Source organism: Canis aureus, chromosome 2 (assembly GCF_053574225.1).
Source record: "Canis aureus isolate CA01 chromosome 2, VMU_Caureus_v.1.0, whole genome shotgun sequence".
Classification (NCBI taxonomy): domain Eukaryota; kingdom Metazoa; phylum Chordata; class Mammalia; order Carnivora; family Canidae; genus Canis; species Canis aureus.
In genome coordinates this window covers 18,300,875-18,319,248 of record NC_135612.1, presented here as the reverse complement: position 1 = coordinate 18,319,248, position 18,374 = coordinate 18,300,875, and the positions used below count along the sequence as shown (strand labels likewise).

Sequence of the window (18,374 nt, the reverse complement as noted above, 5' to 3'; positions counted from 1 at the left end):
CTCAAGGTAAAATAGCCAAAGGCTCTTTAATCTAAGCAGGATAAGTAAAAATAGAGATGTCAGAAAAATGAAAGACCTAACCCAGATAAGAATTGCACTTGCTTTGATATTGTTATTTCAATATTTTCAAATAAAAAATAAATTGACTTTGCTTTTAGCAATCTTATTTAAGTAGAGACTGGCAGTACCATAAAGGTAAGAGAAAAAATATTTTTTGTCTCTCTAGCCTTTATCATGTGCCATTATGTACAGCACTGAACAGTATACAAAAATGAGCAAACCATAGCTCTGCTTTTGAAAAGCTTATACTCTGTTTGGAGCAATATGACACGAAAACAACAAGAGATTGTACAGATCAGTAAATCATTAGTAATATGGAAATTCAGGTAAAGGAAAGATCATTGTGGGTAGATTCGGTCAAAGAAAACTTGAGGAGAGGGTGATGTTTTAGCCAGGCATTAAAGGATGAGAAGCATTTTACTAGGTAGTTTGGAAGGAGAGGAGAACATTCCATGCATAAATTCCAGGCTAGCCTGAGCAAAGAAAAGAATGGGCAAAATAACGTGGCTCAAAGGCCAGAGCAAACTGTTTGAATCCAGGATCACCCAATGGCCAGAACATATTTTACTAGTTTATTAATACCTTGTAAATGTGATTATCACCCTCTCCAACTAGATCCTTACACCTGTGCATTCAAGTTTTTCAATGAATATGAGGCATGGGCTTTAGTAAGTTAGCAAGTACAGTATTTAACTCTTAAAAAAAAAGCAGTGTATTTCTACTCATATTTAGTTAGGAACCTTGGTCAATAATAAAATTCTCAATGTCCCCTTCCAGATCCTGCTGATAAAGAATTAGAATAATAACCTTCCCTATTGGGTACATGTGGTAACAATGAGGATTTTTGTGTAGAAACAAGGTGGACTCTTTCCTAATGTAGTGAAGCAGTCACTGGGTGATATCCTACCATTTCTAGACCGGCATTAATTTGTTTGGGACAATAACATGCGGAGAACATTGGAATATTACTATCTATCCTTGTTGTTCGATGGAGACATCTGTGGTCTAGTTCACTGATTTGGTCATAGAAAACTCTCATATCTCAATTTTACTTCTTATTGAGAGACTATCTCTCTGACCCTCTCACATAATATGAGCAATATTATTAGCAATTAACAATAAAGGTCACTTTATAATGACCTTATCCTATTTCATCTTCTGTCATGGCTTCATCACCCATCAGATGTAGTATATTTAGGGCAGCCCTGGTGGCCCAGTGGTTTAGCGCCACCTTCCGCCAGGGCCTGATCCTGGAGACCCAGGATCAAGTCCCATGTCGGGCTCCCTGCAGGGAGCCTGCTTCTCCCTCTGCCTGTGTCTCTGCCTTTCTCTCTGTGTGTGTCTCTCATGAATAAATAAAATCTTTTTTAAAAAGTATATATATTGTGTGTGTGTGTGTGTTTCATATTTTTCTGTCTCCCAGGTATCTATGCTAGATTCCAGCTGTGGTCTAAGGAGAATTTTTACTTTTACATTTCTTTCTAATCAGTTAGCTCAGGACAAGGTTGGATTTAAAAGAATTAAGAGGAAGCAGTATCGGGGCACATAGGTGGCTTAGTAAGTGTCTGACTCTTGGTTTCAGCTCAGGGCATGATCTCAGAATTGTGGGGATCCTCTCAGGTTGTTGAGATTCTCTCCCCCTCTGCCTCTGTTCCTTTACCTTCTTATTCTCTCTCTCCCTCTTTCCAAATAAATAAATACCTTAAAAAAAAAAGAAAAGGAAAGGAAAGGAAAGGAAAGGAAAGGAAAGGAAAGGAAAAGGAAAGGAAAGGAAAGGAAAGGAAAGGAAAGGAAAGGAAAGGAAAAAGGAAAGGGAAGGGAAGGGAAGGGAAGGGAAGGGAAGGGAAGGGAAGGGAAAGGAAAGGGAAAGGGAAAGGGAAAGGAGCAGTATCCACTAGAGTATAAGCTCCAGGAGGGCAAAGACTTCTGTTGTGGTGATTAGTCACTGCTCTAACCCTGGAACCTTGAACAGTATCATACATCTAATAAGTGCTTAGTAAATATTCAACAAATGATATAATGGAGGTAATAGTGCTTGTTTTATGGAGTCGTCATGAGAATTGAACTAAAGATTGTGTGTAAAAGTATGTAGAGAGCACCTAGTATGGGACACGGAACCCAAAAATCCTAAAAGGACCCATATGGCACCCAGTATTGCCAAACCTGACTCTTCAGTGTATGAACTTCAACCCATAACCTGAGAGGTACTGATTAAATGCATGTTTTAAATGTATTTGACTTTTGAAAATTATATTCAGCATCCTTGTTTTCATAATGAGTGATTTTTTTTACATTGATGCTCACTTCATGATTTCATAAGCAGTTGGATTTATGTGTGGCTTATAAAACCTTTCATATAAAAGATAGAAGAATGTCCTAAACATTTGCCTAACTATAGACAGAGAACTGCCCGTGGCTTTATTATATCAGTATCTTGGTACTGTTTATTTGGTAATAATTATATTTATACTATAAAATGAAGTTTCTGGCTTTCCTTTTAAAAAAAAATTAAAAATCAATCAATCTCAAGAAAGACCAGAGACAGTGTTCCACTTGAAACTCCGAGCAAATGCAAATGTTAACATGCAGTGAGTTTTTATGAGGATTAAAGAAAGGGAGTTAAAAAGAATAAGGCATCTGATTTTAGCATGTGTGACAGCCCGATAGCCTATTTTCTTGAAACTTTCTCCTCAAAAAGATGCCTCTGAGGATCTAACTTTCCAAAATTGCACAGTGTGTCATTTATGGGATGGATTATAGTGTTTTGTACTCTGTTTTCTTGATGGCTTTGAAATATAGGAAAAGCTCGGCTTTGCCATGTTTCTTTGCAAGATAACTGCATGCTGACAACCATCCTGCTACTGGGCTCTCAGGAGAGTCTGGCTTTATACTTAGTGTTTTAAATAACTCGTGTCTAGTTAAAGATGTTTATGTCAGATTCCAGTTATAGTTTAGGGAGAATTTTTATTTATCAGTAAAGGACAATTTTACATTTAAAAGATAGAAATGTAAGCAGTTTCAATATCAAGAGCCCTCTTCTCCCTTCAGAAATATTGCCGCTCCAGTCTTCATCAGTTTGCTACTTTTATCCAATACGAATACTCATCTTCAGTTGTTTTGTTTAGTTTCAGGCCACTAAAGGAAAGTGGAATTTTTTGAGGCCCAGTGAATACTACCTCTACTCTACTTCCCAAGCCCCTCCAGTCAGCTTTGATCTTCCAGGTCATACCTTGACATCTTCACTGGGTCGAAGGGTCCTGAGAAGAGAGCATTTGGTTCAGTAACTGCTTCCTTCCTGATGCAGCTGTGATTTCTGGATTATTTGGGGCACTTTTGAAATTCTTACATGGCAGCTCTCTTGAGCTTTCCTCCATAATTATCCTTTACACAAACTATAGTAGAGGGTTTGTGAAATGATGTGTCTCCCTCTCACTTCAGGCCTTTTTTCTAAAATTGGTAAAAAACATAGTCCGTGTATCTTTAGACCAGTCAAGCCTGTGTTTTAATTTTCTACAGTTATTAATTCAAGTCCCTGCCCCCCAAAAATCAGGGCATGTACACAAATCCTTAGCCTTGAAAGTTTTATAGCCCCAGAGGAACAAAGATTAATCATAATTATGTTATCTTCCTGAAAATCTCAAGCCATGCTTCCCTTTTTAAGAGCCCAGATGATTCCTGAACCAACAGGAAGCAAAGCTGAGAAATCTTTGAGCATTGCCTTTTCTTTGCCATTGTCTGAAAAAGAGAATATGGCTTTCCCAAGACTGTGCAAATGATTTTCTTCTCAGGTCATTTAAGTAAGAAACATCCTTCTCAAATCTCATTTCTTTATTGGCAAATATGATTTCCCCATCCAACTTCCCTGTACACAATAACTCACTCCTTCCTTTGAGCTCCTGCCATGCTTCAGGCGACTGTGCTATTGCACTTAACATATTGCATTAAGATTTGGCATGAGCCTCTCCTCTATGCTAGTCTCTAATCTTCTCCAGGTCAGAAGGCATGTATGCAGAGAGCCTGGCTAATAGTTTGCACATACTTGTTGCTGAATGAATGAATGAATGAATGAATGAATGAATGAATGAATAGCAGTCATGTGAAAGTCAATACTGAATTTTCCGTGAATTTAAGATCAACAACATTGTCCATTGTAAGACATGGTAACCAGGTTCCTCCACATTGGAAACCATTGTCTTCTCTTGAACTACTGTGGGTGTGTGCATGTGTGTGAGTGCATGCACATTCGCCTCTGAAACACCTGCATATTGGGATGCATGTATGACTCATTTATAGGAAATGGCACTTTGGTACCCTATTTCTGATTTAATCTTAGTTTATTGTTTATTTGCCTCATTTCTCTCATTCTTATTTTTGTTTGTATAGAGTATGTTTATAAGCTACTTAAAACCCTTTTAGAGGGAACACCAGGTGGTTCAATCAGTTAAGTGTCTGACTCTTGGTTTTGACTCGGGTCACGGTCTCGCCTTTGTGAGATTGAGCCTGCTCGCATGTGTTTTTGCACACTTGCTCCCTCTCTCTCAAATAAATAAATAAAATTTTTAAAAATAAAACCCTTAAAAAAATAAAATAAAATAAAATAAATAAATAAATAAAAAATAAAACCCTTTTAGGAACATAAGCTAAACTTGAATATTTTATAGAAATAATAAAGAAGCATAAGAAAGGTTCAGTGCCTCTTTGCTGAGAGGGAAAGTAGGGGGAAAAAAAAAACCATCATGAGGATGTTCTTTGCTGTTATTCAGATATTGAAATTACATGATAGGAACCTTTAACAAAGCTGCCTCAACTGCCAAAGAAAATATCTTCCAAGTATAGTAACATTGCTGTGAAAATAACAGCTTAGTCAAAGTAGGGGAGGCCACTGAGACAGTGTGTGCTCTTACTTCAAAACAGCAGCTGTAGAGATTCCCTGAGTAGTTAAGTAATCTCTAGCCCAACATAAAGATTTAATCCCACCTGAACTTTCTGTGATTTTAAATCTAGGATTTTGTATGCACTATGTGGGTTATCTTGGCAGAACCAAATGGATATTTAAACAGATGTATTTTAAAGATCGTATATCCTTCCTGCTTTCAAATGACCATTGACCAGGGCTTTCACATTTAAGTCATTGCTGTGGGTGTTCAAGGAAGTACTTGCTCTTCTGAGAAATGGTGTCAGACGCTATGTTAGAGGTGTTGATGATTTTGTGGATAAACTTGCTTTTGCAAAAAATCAGTGACATTAACCAAATATTAGGGTATCATATGAAAGGATTAAATAGTTAAATGCCACATATAATTTCTATACAAGAATAAATATAACAGTGTTTCAACAAAGAATTAAACCATTTCACATGCTAAAGTAAATTATAATGGGTACCCTTTATTGAGCTCTTACCACATGCTAGGTACTATGCTAAGCACCTTAATCAAATTAATCTTATTTCTCACAGCACATTTATTTAAAAAATAGATTTTATTCATATTTTACAAGTAAAGATTCTGAGGCTCAGAGAGGTAATTTCACTTGCCCATGGTCACATAGCTATTAAAATAGTAGTGCCAAGGTTCAAAGCCAGACCTGATTCAGAGTCCACACATATAAGCACTTGGCTCTCTCACTCTGTTTTATGAAGTTATCATTCTTCCTTTTCCAACTTAGGATGTTGCAGACAGTAAGTAGTAGGTTTTGATGTATTTTCACCCATAATCAAACCCAGTTAGATTAGCCTCTGTTTTTGGTGATAGCAGGCAGCAGAATCTTCAAGTGAGTGATTTAGAGGAGGTGATATCTTTGAACTCCCTTTCACACACCTGAGTAACAGGCTTCCAAATGAGTTACGAAGAACAGTCTTGACATTTGATAGGATTTTATCATTTAAAAGCACATGATACCATCCCAGATGATATGTATATCCCACTCTTGAATTTTAAGCATATTTTTAAAATTATTTCCAGGGGTGCCTGGGTGGCTCGGTCAGTTAAGCATCTGCCTTCAGCTCAGTCAAAAACCCTAGGTCCTAGGATCAAGTCCCTCTAACCCCATCCCTGCCCCACATCAGGCTTCCTTCTCAGCGGGGAGTCTGCTACTCCCTCTCCCTCTGCCTCTCCACTCTCCCCTTTATGCTGTCTCAGGAGTGCACACACTCTCTCTCTCTACCTCAAATAGATAAAATCTTTTTAAAAAATTATTTCCATTTCATGGCACATGGAAGTTTTTATTTGAAAAGAAAAAAGAGAAGTAAGGGAAAGAACCAACCAACTATCATAAAAGGAAGTTTTTATGGCCTAGCTCTACAATTAAGAAGTTTTGCTACAAGTTAAAAAGAACCTCAGCCAAAAATCTTTAATGCATGTTAGATCATGACTTTTTTTTTAATTAAAAGAAATTCAGAAAGTTCGTGAAGGAGATAATCTTAAAATTTTTAAGGCAGGTTTTAGGCTCTTTGGATTTTTCTTACACATTCATGGTTATGCTCAGAAATTAATATCACTCTGCCATTCCCATTTTATTTCATTGCCTTGAAATCCTGTTGTTGAAATTGCAAGACTTGAAAATAACAGGAACATCCTGTTGTCAAAAATAAATTCCTTATGATAAAATACTAGTTCAACTGAAGCCAGTTTTTGTTTTTGGTTTTTTTTGTTTTGTTTTGTTTTGTTCTGTTTTTTTGATTTTTGGGTTTTTTTTCCTTTAGGGGGTGAAAGAACCTCAGTGGAAGAGGGGCTTATAAGTGACAGAATGTGACTTTGGATTCACTGCCCTTCTCATATCTTTGTTACATCTCCAACTAAGTGGGACTTCATCTTTTGTATGAATTTTTACATTATGCAAAAATTTTAATGTGTGGTGTCATTAAAGGAAGGGGAAAAATGTGGAAGGAAAAAAAAACAAACAACTTTCATGGGAACGGTAACTATTGTCCAAGCTGCCTGGCTCATGACTATTGTATATTATATTCAGAAATATGCCTGTTTATCATTCTATTTTATAATTGGTTCAGTAGTCCCCCAGCTCCTAGGAATTCATATGAAGAGTAAAATAAAGCACCGAAGACACTTCCTAAGAAAGGGATTTTTAGATTTTTAGCAGAATGTTACCCTTGCAAACATTTTAGGTTATTTTTCTCCAGTTCTACCTGTGCCTCATTTAAAGCATTGACTTAGGGGGCACCTGGGTGGCTCAGTGGGTTAAACAGCAGACTCTTGGTTTCAGCTCAGGTCATGAACTCATTGGTCTTAAGATTGGGTGCAGGCCTACTGGGGATTTACCCCAAAGATACAGATGCAGTGAGACGCCAGGACACCTGCACCCCGATGTTTATAGCAGCAACGTCCACAATAGCCAAACTGTGGGAGGAGACTCGGTGCCCATTGAAAGATGAATGGATAAAGAAGCTGTGGTCTATGTATACAATGGAATATTACTCAGCCATTAGAAATGACAAATACCCACCATTTGCTTGGATGTGGATGGAACTGGAGGGTATTATGCTGAGTGAAATAAGTCAACCGGAGAAGGACAAACATTATATGGTCTCATTCATTTGGAGAATATTAAAAATAGTGAAAGGGAATCAAGGGGGAAAGGAGAGAAAATGAGTGGGAAATATCAGAGAGGGAGACAAAACATGAGAGACTCCTAACTCTGGGAAACGAACTAGGGGTAGTGGAAGGGGAGGTGGGCGGGGGATGGGGGATACTGAATGGGGCACTTGACAGGATGAGCACTGGGTATTATGCTGTATGTTGGCAAATCGAACTCCAATAAAATAAATAAATAAATAAAATAAGTAAATTAAAAAAAAAAAGATTGGGTGCAGGCATGTAGTTCAGTGCTCACTGGGGAATCTGCTTGAGATTCTCTCTCTCTTGCTCCTCCCACAGTGTGCACACTCTCTCTCATGCTCTCTCTCTCTCAAATAAATAAATCATAAAAAATAATAATAATAAAGAATGCCTTAGGAGTTCAGACAGGTGCTAGGCAAGCAAGCCTCAGAAGTTCTTGTACCAAAAAAAATAAAAATAAAAATAAAATAAAATAAAATAAAATAAAATAAAATAAAATAAAAAGAAGTTCTTGTACCTTGGTTTCTTCACCTGTAAAGCTGGAGGGCAGATGGCTGGCCTTCACTATCCTTTTAGTCCTAGAATTCTGTGAAGAGCATTTTCTAAAATGAAAGAAGGAAGTACAGTTATCCATCTGGTGAGCCTCGAAGGATGATGAGCATTCACAGTGCTTGCTTTCTAGCATTTAACACTGAGAATCCCCCAGAAGCCACCCTATCCAGAATGTAGGCTCCCAAGACCCTAGACATTCTCCCTTTTCTAGAAAAACCATCAGTGAATTGGCTTTCTTGTCTTGCATCCTTTGCCTTTTCCTTGAAGGCTTTGAGGATCAGGAATACAGCAGGTAGGAAAGCAGCAGTTCAATCCCTAGGGAAGCCCCTGAACCAACAGCTCTGTGTGCTACTGCTGACCCTTCTGCGCCAGGCCTGCTCGTCAGCCTGTGGTGGTGCCATCATGTTGTGTGGAACTGCCTTCTCTATTACTCGCCTCTCTTTTGAATGACCCCTAATTACCTTGACTTTTCAAGTTAGAACCAAGTTTCAACAACTGGTCTTGCAGAAACACACATGAGTCATAGGGAAAAGCTGCAAAGGGAAAGTTTTCCTCCTTCCCCTCTTGCAGAGCCATTGTGGACACAGGCAGATCTTCTTATTTGCATAACTGAATCACTAAACATGTGCTGATTAGTAAGGAATTGGAAAGGGGAAAAACTGATATCAAACCCCACCTCTTCCATGAGGTCTTCTCTGATTACCCCAGTTAAAAAAACTTTCCTATAGAAATACCTGGGTGGCTCAGTTGTTGAGCATCTGCCTTTGGCCCAGGGCATGATCCTGGGGTTCTGGGATCGAGTCCAGCACCAGGCTACCCACCAGGAGCCTGCTTCTCCCTCTGCCTGTGTCTCTGCCTCTCTCTGTGTGTGTCTCATGAATAAATAAATAAAATATTTTTTAAAAAAAAACCTTTCCTATCATTGACCTCAAGAGTGTTAAGCACTTTCCCTGACACATAAAAGTGATAAATGTTACATTTATCTCTCTACTATTTGGAATCTTTTTCAAATGCAGGTTAAGTCATGTATGTGTGTTTAAGAGAGTTTAGGGATTAATTTCAGAAAAGGAAAGTATATAAATATGAGGATTTGGGGCTTAGTAATAAATGATGATAATAATGAGAAGTATTTTATTGTGCACCCACAGCATGCCAGGCTTTGATCCAAGGTCTTTACATGTATTAACTCATTAAGTTCTCACTCCACTCCTATGAGGGAGATGCTCATTCTTTCCATTTTACTTGTTAGGAAACTGAGGTAAGGATCAGCTCAATACTGGCCCAAGTCACCATGTCAATAAAAGGTGTACCTCGATTGGCTTAAATAGTCTGATTCCAGAGCCTTCATTCTTAACAGTACACTCTTTTTTTTGTAGGCCGTATTACCCTAATCCAGTGAGATGCCTCTACCTACTTTGATCTTCCGCACACTTAGACCCTCAATAGCAATATCATTTACCATCTTTTGAGAAACTTCTTTACACACATCATAAAGGAGATCACTTTATATCAATCTAGTGTCTAGTTTAGGGCTTTCCAACCTGGAGCTTTTCAATGTTGCTTCTACAGCTGTAATCTAATCCTTCAGATAGCAAAGCTTCAAGGAGAGTGAGATGTGTCACTTCCCCCCATCAAAACTGGGGATTTCCCACAGAGTGGATGGAATTTGGGCTCCAGATTCTTTGCTTCTTTTTGTTTTTTTAAAAAAAAGATTTTATTTATTCATGAGAGACACAGAGAGAGAGGCAGAAACACAGGCAGAGGGAGAAGCAGGCTCCATGCAGAGAGCCCGATGCGGTACTCGATCTCAGGACCCTGGGATCACATGCTGAGCCAGAGGCAGACGCTCAACCTCTGGGCCACCCAGATGCCCGCAAATTCTTTGCTTCTATCTTTACTTTCCTTTTCTGAAATTAATCCCTAAACTCTCCCATTTTCCCTGGATATTGTGGCCCATATTTCCTACCCTTCTAAACCGTTATTAGGTATCCCTCGTGTTGGCAGTGCATTTATGGGATTTTATAAGTCTCTTTTAGTTGCATTTTGTTTTTCCTGCTCCAAGGTCCTTCAGGAAAGGAGGACCTTTTATACTTCTTATGTTTTTATCTATAACTGTTACCTTGCAGGACACATAAAAACACTAAACAAGGGACACCTGGGTAGCTCAGTAGTTGAGCGTCTGCCTTCAGCTCAGCACATGATCTCTGATGTGCTAACCCATTACTCTGAAGATCAACATCCATAAATATTTGTTCAGTAAAAAATCAGGATATCAGAATTGAAATGGGCTCACCAAGAGAGCTGAGTGTTGGAGTTAAGACAAAACTACAATATATACAACTTAGGATAATGACCTTAAATGCTTGACAAGTCACTTCATCTAGTCACATTTCCCTTGTTTTCTCAATAGTTAAGTTAGCCCTGTTTTCAGGATTTTAAGATTTAAATTTTACTAATAGCACAGGAAGAATACAGTATATTTTAAACACTATGAATGAGTTCACTTAACATTGTCTTAATGATTTGTCATCAGCATTTAGGAATACCAGTTTTTGCAGTGTGCTGTACATGTTAGTGGGACTATGGGTAATTCAAGGTGGAGGTATGATTGAGCACTCACTTATGCAGGGAGTCCTCTAGAAATTTTCTCTTGCAGCATATTTGACCTTCACATAAATTTGGAGAGTCTGTGGACCTAATCTCCAGGACAGTATAATGTGGCTACTGATCAGTAAAATGTGTTCAACCAAAAGTTGGTTTATTGGGGTGCCTCGGTGGCTCAGTCAGGCATCCAACTCTTGATTTTGGCTCCAGTCATGATCTCAGGGTTGACATTCATTGAGGAGTCTGCTTCTCTCTCTCCCTCTGCCCCCCTCCCACACCCCCTCATGTTCTCACACGTACACACATTCTCCCTCCCTCTCTCTTTCTCTAAATAATAAATTAAATATTTTTTATAAATAAAATAAAAGTTGGATTAGCCTTCTACCAAGTGATTCTTGCCCTTTGGAGAAACCATTGCCATGGCTTGTCAGAGTTTGTTGATCCTTAAAATATCTGTATCATCACTAGAGTGGCCACAGGGACGCTCTTGTCAGCATAGACCTACATTTCTACCTTTTCATATTTTTCATGGGCTCTAATGAAACATATGCAAGTGTATTGTAAGAGTATTTGGTGAAGGAACACCTTAAAGCCTACCAAGCCTTCATCAGGAAAAGGAAATAAGGGCAGCCCGGGTGGCTCAGCAGTTTAGCACCACCTTCAGCCCAGGGCCTGATCCTGGAGACCCAGGATCGAGTCCCATGTCAGGCTCCCTGCATGAAGCCTGCTTCTCCCTTCTGCCTGTGTCTCTGCCTCTCTCTCTCTCTCTCTCTCTCTCTCTCTCTCTGTGTGTGTGTCTCATGAATAAATAAATTAAAAAATCTTAAGGAAGAGGAAATAATATTCATGATAACACAACACACCACCTGCAGTCTCTTCTACACTATTCCTAAATGTTTTGAGTTTATTGAAATCTCAGGCTTAAAGCACAAAAAAATAAAAACTTCATTTACAATATTAATCTAGGATGGAAAGTACTGCCTCCTGCCTATGATGTGATGAAGGCTCAGCCTCACCTGAAGCTGCTTTCCTGCTGAAGGTTACACTCTAAGGCTCTCTGTCCACAGGTGCAGTCATGAAGCAAAATAGAGGTTGGGAGATACAAAAAGACAACTATTTTTTTTGGACATTAATCTTGTATTTCAGCTTATAGATCTATTTTTTGTCAATATAGAAAGACGTATAATTTTACTACCTTCAGATACAAGAAGGGGATATAATTAGTCAGCAAAAAAACTTTTTAGCCACCCATTTAGAGGTTTGGCGAGTAATAATAGGTAAGGGCAGGACAGCTTTGAGCACACTACGACAATGACATTTTCCAGTACCAAACAATTTTATTTTATGAGAACATAGAGCATTAGTACATGCAAAAAAATAACAAGTCAGCCTGACCTTATTTTGATTAAATTCTGAAAGGGCTTGATTCACTGGAACTTACCTGGAGCAAAGTTGGCAAGCACGGTCCAATAGGCTGATTTCAACAGAATCACCAAGTTGTTCAGGGAACAGACTGCTCGGACTTGAGTTTCTTGGAAAAAGAGAAAAAGACAAGGTCGTTTGTGGAATCATGAATTTTAGAATGTTTTTCATTAACTATCTCTAACCTTTGTTTATGATATTTTGAGCCTACTATTCATCTTTGGAATTTATGTGTAAATATATTTTACCTTTTTAATGAGCTAGGGATGTGGGCAACTATCTCATTCAGCAAGAGCTAATTAGACACAATAAAAGGCTGGGTTTTTTAATGTATATATCTGCTTGAAAATTTTAGACAATTTAATATTTGACAAACTTAAATATCTGCTCTTTTTGAAGTATATGAAACAATACTGCTCTGATATGTCCATGTTCTTCCTTGTTCAATCTTTTCAACTAATAGAAGCATAGAGATATATTCTAAGTACTGGAAAATGAGACTGATTCTTATTTTTTCCTTTGGCTTCTTCAAAGGCAGTTGTCAATGTGTCTGTCAAGTTAGATAGCAACACTAACCTGGCCTAGCCTGAGCTCTAAAACCCATGATCTTCTACTCCATCTTCAAGAGCAACATTGTTTTTAAGCAACAGTGTGTCCTCACTCCTTCTTTCTCTATCACTTACTCACTCACTGTGTTTTAATTGTGGTCATTATAGTTGCACATAAAAACCCACTAAAGCTACTTAAAGAGGGTGGAGTTACAGTCTCAGGCATTCTCATAGAATTTCAAAAGCCAATGATGAGGTATAGTTGGACTTCAGAGAACCTGAAATTAGAATGCTAAAAACTCAGGATACCTGGGAGGCTCAGTGGTTAAGCATCTGCCTTCAGCTCAGGTCGTGATCCTAGGGTTCTGGGATTGAGTCCCTTGTTGGGCTTCCCCACAAGGAGCCTGCTTCTCCCTCTGCCTATGTCTCTACCTCTTTCTCTCTGTCTCTCATGAATAAATAAATAAATAATTAATAAATAAATAAATAAATAAATAAATAAATAAACAAACAAACAAACTTAAAAAAAAAAAACCCTCTTCATCTTTCATGGATCACAGAATCTCTCACTTCTCGTTTTAAGCATCTGAATGTTCCTCCAACCCTTCCTTGTCTCCTCTCCTTCTGAATGGGAAGCACAATGCCCAGGCATCTTTCTGTGCCCTTCCATGGCTAGCACTGTACATAGTATGTGATAGATATTCAAACGTTGCTTGGGTTATTATTGACCCAGGCGCACATGAAATGCGGGATTTTCTGTACCTACCCTTTTTTGGAGTGATTTTTAAAAAGTACTAAAATCAGTTACATCAGTGAACATTTCTTAAGGGTCTGATTATGCAACAAGCATTTCTTAAGGAGAAAGAAATATAAAGAAAATATTATACTTCCTGTCCTCAAGGAGGACACTAGCATGTTTACCACCAGCTCTAATATGTCTCTACTGGAATTGTAGAAATAATTCTAGAATTGTAGGGGTAGCAGTGAAGATAAATGAGCCTGCTTATGCTGCTAGCAGTTTGCCCTCCTGTAATCCAGACGTCATTTTTCCATACATACAGTGAGGCTAATGGGATTGTGTAGATGTTCATGTGTGATAATGCATATAACAAATGCCTAACACATAAAAAGTGATCACTGCTAGTATTAGGAGTAGTGGTGGTAGAATTAGGAATAGTAGCAGTAAAAAAAAAAAAAAAAAAAAAGGAATAGTAGCAGTAATATTTAAAACAGTTTTCATTATCCATCTAACTCACTCCAGGAAAATACTTTGTTCCTTCCCTTCCTCTCTAAGTCCATACAATTACGCTTATATGCAATTTCACTTTGTAGGGCTTGTCTGCAACATAATCTTGTTTTTTTGTTTAAAGCTGAAACTTCAAGGAACATGCAATTTAAAAATTCAGTCAAGGGACACCTGGATAGCTCAGTTGGTTAAGCATCAGACTATTGATCTCAGCTCAGGTCTTGATCTTAGGGTTGTGAGTCCAAGCCCTGCATTGGCTTCCACACTGAGCTTATAAATAAGTGAATGAGTAGATGAATGAATGAATGAATGATTGATTTCGCTTGGTATGAAAACCGCTATATGCACTACAAAAGGAGGACAGAGAGAAGAATAAACATATTTTCCTACCTTGCAGCTAGTTAAATCCAAACTGTTATTTTTCTCTTCTCTCTGATGTCATCATAAATGTATTCAGTAGGAAAAATTAATGTGCTTGAAGTGTTTCTCTAAACCTCTCTGGCCATGTTGGATGAGACAGGAAATCTGTACATACACACAAATATAAATTCACAGGTGAATAAAAAATATGTGTTAAATAATATCATCTTTGGAAAGAAAGTAAATTGTACATGCACAGAAGGGAATATTGAAATCAGAAGTATTGGCCTAGATTTTGTTTATAACTGATAAGCATCTATCTAATAGCATCCGTATTCTTCACCCAGGGCCAACAGACAGATATATTGTACATTTTTTTGATGATTTATTCATTTATTTGAGAGAGGGAGAGCGAGCAGGGGGAGAAAAAGAGGGAGAGGGAAAGAGGGAGAATCTCAAGCAGACTCCATGCCAAGTTCAGAGCCTGACACCAGGTCTGTCTCAACAACCCTGAGATCACAACCTGAGCCGAAGCCAAGAGTTAGATGCTTAACCGACTGTGCCACTCAGGCACCCCTATACTCTTCACACAAAGTAGAAACCAGTTTACAATAAACGAACAATTTTTTATTTGTCATACATTAAGTACATTTCTAGGGTAAAACTGACAGGCCATCCATCTCCTTTATCCCCGGATAAAGTAACATATCACCAGGAGTTTCCAGGAAGAAAAAGTTGGTTGAAACAACAAATGTAGCTGCTGATGTAGGTGCCATCAGTAAAGAAATTTTAAGGAGATTTACCTTGGGGAGATTGGCATGTGGGCCTCCGAATCATTACTGTTATGACTGTCTTACTGAGGAGAAGTACTTACAAAGAAGGCCTTGAGAAAAAAACATTTAGAGTTGACCCTTGAACAACATGATTTGAAATGTGAGGGTCCCCTTATATGCGGCTTTTTAAAAATAAATACAGTTCATACTGTAAATGTATATTCTTTTCCTTATGATTTTTAATAACATTTTCTTTTCTGTACCTTTGTTCTTTTTTTTAAGATTTTTTAAAATTCATTTATTCATGAGAGACACGGAGAGAAAGGCAGAGACACAGGCAGAAGGAGAAGCAGGCTCCATGCAGGAAGCCTGATGTGGGACTCGATCCCGGGACTCTGGGGTCACACCCTGAGCCAAAGGCAGATGCTCAACTGCTGCGCCACCCAGGCATCCCACTTTATCCTAACAGTACAATGGAGAATACATATAACATACATATGTATTTTAATGCACATAATATGTGTTAGTCAACCATTTATGTTATCAGTAAGGCTCCAGTCAACAGTAGGCTCTTGGTAGTTTTTAGGGAGCCAGAAACTATACGTGATTTTTTTTTTTTAATTAAGTAGGCTCCATGCCCAATGTGGGGCTTGAACTCATGACCCTGGCATCAAGAGTCACATGCAGCACTGACTGAGCCAGCTAGGCACCCCTATATGTGGATTTTTCAGTGGAACAGGCAGTCAGTGCCTCTAACCCCTGCATTGCTCAAGGGTCACCTGTATTTTTTCATCACCTAGTTCTTTTTTCATTACCTATGTAACCCAGATGTTACCCTGGATTTCTTCAAGTCCTCCAGTTTGCCAGGGTCAACTTGTTCTTTAAAATATAATTTAGGGACACCTAGGTGGCTTCGTCAGTTAAGTATCTGCCTTCGGTTCAGGTCATGGCCCCAGGGTCCCGGAATTGAGCCCCACATCGGACTCCCTGCTCAGTGGGGAATCTGCTTCTTCCTCTCCAACCCAGTCATGTGCTCTCATGTCTCTATTACTATCTCTGTCTCTCTGTCTCTGTCTCTCCAATAAATAAAATCTTTAAAAATGTAATAAGCACATTAATTTATTTGGACTCGAATCACAGACTCACACACAAGGAGTTCCCTGTGTCTCTCCCAGTATGTTTAGCAGTTGTGAGTGGAGCTTATGTCTCTCCTGGACTCCTTTGCTTCTGAGTTCCTTCTTATGCTGATTTCATATGGGAAAAAAGAAAGTGAGATATCCCATGGTACCCACATAATTTTTTTTACATCAAGTTGGGTAATGTAAGTGAAAACACTTCAATAAGTATAAAGTGCTACCTAAGGGAGGTAATCTCAGTAAATTAGAAAGTGATGTGGGCAGCCCGGGTGGCTCAGTGGTTTAGCGCCGCTGCCTTCAGCCCAGGGTATGATCCTGGAGACCTAGGATCGAGTCCCACGTCGGGCTCCCTGCATGGAGCCTGCTTCTCCTTCTGCCTGTGTCTCTGCCTCTCTCTGTGTGTGTTCTCATGAATAAATAAATAAAATAAAATTTAAAAAGAAAGTGACATAAAGCATTGTGAATGCTCTAAGAGTAGACCAGAAGGGGGACAACGAGGTTAATGAAACAGAATCTACTTGTTTCATCTGGCTGAAAATAGAGAAAAGGATGAAGTTATGAAGTTTTGAGAAGATGTTGAAATAAATTAGATTGTCTGTGGGTTATAATAAGAAAGGAAATTCACTCATGAAACTTTGAAAGGGAACAGCAAAAATTAGTCATGTGATTGCAAGAATCCCGTAGTGTGCAACGCCAGAAGAGAGGAGGGCCACCAGAATACTTTGAAGCTGGGTGAGCTGGTAATTATATGAGCCACACTTTCCTCACCCTTTTTAAGAAAGCAAATCCACATAGCTTTTGTGTCATTTCTCTGGCAATTGCCAGATCTGTTCTTGAAGCAGTAGCTGCCAGAGCGCTCATCAGCTGCTTCCACAGCTCATGTGTGTATAGCATTCAGTCTACTTACTCAGTTCTTACATTACATTCACTTTTTCCGAGAATTTGTTCCCAGCCTTTCTTGAGAAACTATTTCTAATGTAATATTCACAGTTTCCTAACTCCACACATCACATTCATGTGACCTAATCTTCAGACTACCTGGATGTACTATATATCTTATTCGATGGGACTGAAAGAAATTCTGGTTGGTGAGGCTTGTGTGCTGTTGTTGTTGTTCTTTGTTGTTGTTACTGTTGTTGTTGTTGTTTTTTAAGGGTAGACTGTACTTCATTTATCTTGGGCACTTTTAAACGTATGTCAGAAGTTTTATTCTACACAGTAGAAATTCCATACTGTATTGATCAGAAACTTAGAGTAATACCTATTAGCTTTTTTTTTTTTTTTTTAAGATTTCATTTATCCATTCATGAGAGACACACAGAGAGAGAGGCAGAGGGAGAGGGAGAAGCAGGCCCCATGCTGGGAGCCCTGAGCCAAAGGCAGACACTTAACCACTGAGCCCCCCAGGCATCCCAATACCTATTAACTTTAAAGGAAAAGTTCAAGGAGGAGAATTTAAAAGAAAGTGTTGTGGAATGACATAACCTGCTCCACCTACTTTCCATAGACATAGTCCGGGGGGCCCTGACTACTGTCTACACTGGTGGGATACCCTTTTAGCCCTGTCTCATTTGCATCTGTCTCATTTGATAGTGTTTTAGAAGAGTTGTCTGGATCCCTAGTCCCTAAGAAAGGTGGTACTTACATAAGGCAAATCATTTTTTGTTGGCGGAAGACTGGCATGGAGTGACAGCTACACAGAAGTGGGCACGGGCAGGGCTATGCAGTATAGCAGTGCTGAGGTAGCCAACAAGGCAGGAGGTGCTGCCAACGGGACCAGGCATGCTGTGGGCCAAGGCCCTCCCATCGATGATCTGGCCCCACGTTGACCATGTGGAGTACAAACTTTGGGCACTCTCAACAGCCCAGTACTTATAAGAGGCCATGACTGTACAAGTGTACAGCTCTGAAGAAACAGAAGAAAGCGGGTCACCTCAGAATTGGATAATTTTCCTGCCCCCTTCTCTGAAAGAATGGGCCAGCATAGCCAAGTAATTGTACAAGCAGGGAGAACTGCAAAGATTTTTTAAGAGCCATGTATGGAACTTAGAGGATTACCTTCTCTTCCCAAGAGCCACTGCAGACTTGCCTAGTCCCTTCTA

General features: G+C 39.0%; 2 protein-coding genes across 16 annotated transcripts in view; one reads left to right on the top strand and one right to left on the bottom strand.

Annotated features, from left to right (window-relative positions):
• Positions 1-18,374, top strand: part of ADGRV1 (adhesion G protein-coupled receptor V1) — a 521,868-nt gene that overhangs the window by 408,325 nt on the left and 95,169 nt on the right. The gene's annotated exons all lie outside the window — the stretch shown is intronic.
• Positions 1-18,374, bottom strand: part of LOC144293846 (uncharacterized) — a 131,741-nt gene that overhangs the window by 98,485 nt on the left and 14,882 nt on the right. For 10 of the 15 annotated variants that reach the window (XR_013361245.1, XR_013361244.1, XM_077865052.1 and 7 more), the window contains 2 exons: positions 12,229-12,318; positions 8,149-8,233 (listed from right to left, as the gene is read on the bottom strand). Coding sequence is in view for 10 of the 15 variants with exons in the window: in XM_077865052.1 (XP_077721178.1) it covers positions 8,149-8,233; positions 12,229-12,318 (175 nt within the window). In the remaining 5 variants the exon portion in view is untranslated. Of the gene's footprint in view, positions 1-3,032; positions 3,318-5,047; positions 6,634-8,148; positions 8,234-12,228; positions 12,319-14,393; positions 14,529-17,917; positions 18,179-18,374 lie in introns of those variants that run through there. The other 5 variants (XR_013361252.1, XR_013361249.1, XR_013361251.1 and 2 more) reach the window with 4 other exon arrangements.